At 32.7% G+C, this 5,360-nt stretch overlaps 1 protein-coding gene across 1 annotated transcript in view; it reads left to right on the top strand.

The window, feature by feature from the left end:
- Positions 1 to 3,590, top strand: part of rmc1 (regulator of MON1-CCZ1) — a gene marked incomplete at its 5' end in the record, with an annotated part of 8,329 nt that extends 4,739 nt beyond the window's left edge. Inside the window, 4 exons of the mRNA XM_042483620.1 lie at positions 1,271 to 1,339; positions 1,479 to 1,566; positions 2,193 to 2,330; positions 3,103 to 3,590. Coding sequence (XP_042339554.1) covers positions 1,271 to 1,339; positions 1,479 to 1,566; positions 2,193 to 2,330; positions 3,103 to 3,182 — 375 coding nt within the window. The remainder of the gene's footprint in view (positions 1 to 1,270; positions 1,340 to 1,478; positions 1,567 to 2,192; positions 2,331 to 3,102) is intronic.
- Positions 3,591 to 5,360: the final 1,770 nt, after the last annotated feature.

The following is a 5,360-nucleotide window of genomic DNA, read 5'->3' on the forward strand; positions in this document are numbered from 1 at the left end:
AGTCCACAAATTTATTGCCATGGTCCAAAAGCATAAAAAATGAAAATTTGTGAATAAAAATGTTAAAAAAAAAAGTGTGATGTCTATTTTCAATGTGTGAGCTGAAACGTTTGCTGCAAAATGTCGCCCAGAGTCACAGAAGACAAAGATATGAAAAGTGAATTAGATGAAGTCACTTTATTAATTAACTAACCAATCAGTGAATCAATAATTCAACTAATCAATCAATAATTCAATTAACCAATCAATTACTTAATCAATCAACCAATTATTCAATCAGTCAATTAACCAATCATTCAATTAATCACTCAATCATTTATTCAATTAATCAATTATTCAATTAATCAATCAATTATTCAATCCATCAATTATTCTATCCATCAATTAATCAATCATTCAATCAATCAATCATTTAATCAATCATTCAATCAATTAGTCAATCAATCAATTGTTCAATTAACCAGCCATTAAATCAGTTGTTCAATTAATCAATTATTCAATCAATCAATTAATCAATCAATCATTTAATCAATCATTCAATCAATTATTCAATCAATCAATTATTCAATTAATCAATCAATCAATCATTCATTTAATCAATTATTCAATTAATCAATCAATCAGTTAATCAATCATTCAATCAATTATTCAATCAATTATTCAATTAATCAATCAATCAATTATTCAATCAATTAATCATGTAATCAATCATTCAATCAATCAATTATTCAATTAATCAATCAATCAATTAATCATTCAATCATTCATTTAATCAATCATTCAATCAATTATTCAATTAATCAATCAATCAATTAATCAATCATTTAATCAATCATTCAATCAATTATTCAATTAATCAATCAATCAATTATTCAATCAATCAATCATTCATTTAATCAATCATTCAATCAATTATTCAATCAATCAATTATTCAATTAATCAATCAATCATTTAATCAATCAATCAATCATTTAATCAATCAATCAATTATTCAATAAATCAATTATTCAATCATTCAATTGATCAGTTTTTTGTCTACAAACAAACAATCATGAGTCTCTTTGTTTTCTTGTTTATCCAAAAAAACCCAAAAATGTCAATTTAATGTCAGAGGAAAAAACATTATTTACATTTATTTTATTTATTTATTTTCCTAAAAATGACTCAAACAGATTAATTGACAATTTGATTAATTGGCGGAAATTTAATTGAATTATTGTACATTTAAGTTAATAATTAACCCTTGAATTGTTTGTTGTTTGTGTTCAGGCCTGTTTGCTTCTTTCTCTGGAGAGCACGTATCCCCCCGCTCACCAGCTGTCACTGGACATGCTGAAGGTACGCACGCACGCACGCACGCACGCACGCACGCACGCACGCACGCACGCACGCACGCACGCACGCACGCACGCACGCAAAATAATGACAGACTTTGTTTAAAATGTCTCTGTCTTGATTGAGTGTTTGGCGTCTTCAGCGTCTCTCCACAGCCAACGATGAGATCGTCGAGGTTCTTCTGTCGAAGCAGCAGGTTCTGGGCGCGCTCAGATTCATCCGCAGCGTCGGTACGTTGACGTTTAATTTATCTACGGGAACAAACTTGCGTTAACCCTTTATTGTTTTCATTCTTTTTGTGTTCATGTCATAAATGTAGTCCAGATTTTGTACTAAATCTACTTTCCATGTAGTGAATTGAAAATAATGAATCATAATTTTATATGATAATTAATATAATAATAATTTTGTGTGTTTAAAATATTGTGGAATCATCACAAAAATCTGGCATTTAAAACTCAGATTTAAAAAATCATACTCATGAATTGACACTGCACAAAAAAATAATTTATGATGCTGCTGATCATTGACATATTGTTTTTTAAATCTAAAACAACAGTGGCATCATGACAAAAACCTGACATTTAAAGGGTCAAAATTCTAAAATATATAAAATATAACGTAACAATATATAGAATATTTTTTAACACCCTGTTTTTGTGTGTGGGCTGGTACGAGTGTGTGTTATATTAAAGCCCTAAAAGGTTAAACTGATGTCTTTAAGCAACATTAAATAATTTGAACTCAACTAATTAAAGATTTAAAAAAAAAACAGAATTAGTATTTGTATGTAAAAACACAGGTAAAAGCACAGGTGAAGTGATGACTAACCCTGAGCTGGTCTGACTGGACGCAGGCGGCCACGACAACGTGTCGGCCAGGAAGTTTCTGGACGCGGCGCGGCAGACCGGAGACCAGATGTTGTTCTACACCGTGTTCAGGTCGTTCCAGCAGAGAAACCAGCGGCTCAGAGGAAGTCCCAGCTTCAACCCCGGTGAGAGGAAACACACACACACACACACACACACACACACACACACACACACACACACACAGGATAAATGTAAACAGCCGACATCATATCGTCCAAAATCATACTCACTGTTTCACTTTGAGTTTTTCACTGAGATGTTTTAAATGTGTTTGAATGTCCATTAATTTGATGCTGAAGTCTTATAAAGTGTTAATAACGTCCTGTACTTTTTATTATCGCATACGACGATGACAGTTTTTCACTTTTTCAACATGCTATACTATAACTTTTTTTTTTGTACTTTTTTATGACATGCTAAACTGTAATTAATTTTTTTTACATATGCAATACTTTCAAACATCCGTGGATGTTCGAGCGACTTACTATACTGCTGTTTGGTCTTTGGAGCGACATATTACACAATTTTAACATTTTTTTGGTATGATTTACTATACTAAAACATATTCACGATTTATTTTTTTGACGACATACTATACTATGATGTTTAAGGGTCATTTTTGACGACATAATATGATTTTTCGGGCGACGTACTATGCTGTGATATTTTTCTGATGTTTATGGATGACATACTTTACTGTGATGTTTTTCGACATGCTATACTACAAAGTCAAAGTTACATATGAGCTCGAAGACTACGTGCACGGTCGACTAAACCAAAAAGCAGTAAATTAACTTCATGTTTGAAATATCTGAGAGTAAATTTAAGACTTCGAATGCTAACCGTGCCCCTGGTGTGGCGTATTAACGAGAACCTCTCTGTGTCCCGCTCCAGGCGAGCACTGCGAGGAGCACGTCGTTTACTTTAAGCAGCTGTTTGGGGACCATGCTCTGATGAAACCCTCGACTGTGTAAACCAGGACCAGGACCAGAAATACACAAAGACGATAAACTTACCAGGACGTCATCGGACTGGAGTGTCCTTCTCCATCAGTTTGGACTCAGAGGACATTCAGGAGACAACCTGATGGGTGAGAAACCAACATTAATACGTGAATAATAAAATCTTTATGAAAGGTCTTGACCACAAAACAAACAGAATCTGGAGGAAACTTTTACTTTGTACATTAAACATGAATAATGTGCTTATTATGTATTGGAATTACTGTATTACTGGGTACCTATCATTAAATCTTAAACAGACTTAAACAGTGTCACGTAACATTGGAAATAAGTTTTAAAGTTCTGGTAAATGATACTAAAAACAGAAATATATTTAAAGTGTCTGTAAATTATGTATGTGCCTATTTAAATTTTGACATTCAATAAAAGATTGAATTACATTTGTGTGCAAGACCTTTTTTTTCTGTGGTGCATTCATTCACTGCGGTGAGAATTTGACTAAAAGGGCTTAACATGCACAAAAAAAGTTACCATACCATACCATACCATTGTATGGCAAAAAACGTCTTAGTATAGGATGTTCGCAAATGTCAAAGTATACTATGTCGCTCAGAAGTCACAAAATTAGTCATAGTATAGTATGTTGACCAAAATCATGTAAAAAACAAGTATAGTATGTCACTCAAAAATGCACAGTATAACCTTTCTATGAAGGATGACATATATTGAAATTTTTTCAACATAATTGTGAATGTCCAAAAAATGGCTAAAAACAACTTATTATAGCCTGTAGAGACACGTCATAACATACAGTTTTGGAAAAAGGCCAAAAATGTTTTAGTATAGCATGATGAAAAAATGTCCGAAAACCACATAGTATAGTATGGTGAAAAATGTCAAATTTGTCCAAAAATTAAAAATCATAAATTGAAAAAATGTCCAAAAAATGTCTGAAAACAACACTTTGTAGCTTGTAGAGACGCATCATAGTATAGAACAGCGGTTCTTACATTACAGCAACTTTTTTGCTGTAATGTACATTTTTGGTAGAAAAAAATAGAGATACAACACAGCGCTGTGCCATCACTGTCTAATTTATTCAACAACACTGTAACAGAAAAACACTTTCAAATTTCAAACATTTGAAAAAACTTATTTTAAACATTTCAAATGTTAATCCACAACTAAAAAAATGGCAAGTCATTTCTTTAGCCATCAGGCAAATCTTAATGCATGAGAATTTTTAATAAGCATCACTTATCTGGAATTGAATATTGAGTATAAAATTCAGTTTTCAACTTTAACATATTGAAAAAATGGCCAAAAAAAACACATAGTATACAATGGCAAAAAAGTCAAATTTTGACAAGTCCAAAACATGGCTGTAAATGTCTTATTATAGCTCATAAAAACGTTTCATGGTATGCAAAGTAGAAATTAAGGTCAAAAACACTAACAGTATAGTATGGCCAAAAATGTAAAAATTTTGGCCCGCCAAAGAAATGGCTGAAAATGTCTTAGATGCAAATGTAGAGATGCAATGTAGTATACAAAGGGTAAAAAAGCCACAAATTGTTGAGTCAAAAAAATGGCTGAAAACGTCTTATTATCACTTGTAGAGACGCGTCATCGTATGCAAAGTGGAAATTAAGGCCAAAAAATGCCAAAAACATCGTAATTTGGAATGCTGTAAAAATGGCCAAAGATGTCAAATTTTGACCTGTCCCAAAAACAGCTGAAAACAGTTTAAAACCACCTAAAAGGTGTGCCAAGACACGCGATAGCTTAAAAAAGTTGCAATAACAGCCAAACACAGCATAATGTACCATGTCGAAAAAATGACCCGAAATCCAACACTATACTCAGGCAAAATGTCAAAATTTGACCCAACCTAATAACAGCTGAAAACTATTGCAAACCACTTAAAATAGCGTACCAAAACATGCCATTGCATAGAAAGTTGCAAAAACGGACGAAACCACCATAAAGTGGCATGTCGAAAAAATGACTCAAAATCCAAGGCTATAGTAAGGCAAAAATGTCAAAATTTGACCCATCCCAAAAACAGCTGAAATCTGTTGCAAACCACTTAAAATAGTGTGCTAACACACGCCATAGCATTGAAAGTTGCAAAAACGGCTGAAAACACCATGAATTAGCATGTCGAAAAAATGACCCAAAATCCAAGGC

This window comes from Plectropomus leopardus, unplaced genomic scaffold, assembly GCF_008729295.1.
Source record: "Plectropomus leopardus isolate mb unplaced genomic scaffold, YSFRI_Pleo_2.0 unplaced_scaffold998, whole genome shotgun sequence".
Taxonomy (NCBI): Eukaryota; Metazoa; Chordata; class Actinopteri; order Perciformes; family Serranidae; genus Plectropomus; species Plectropomus leopardus.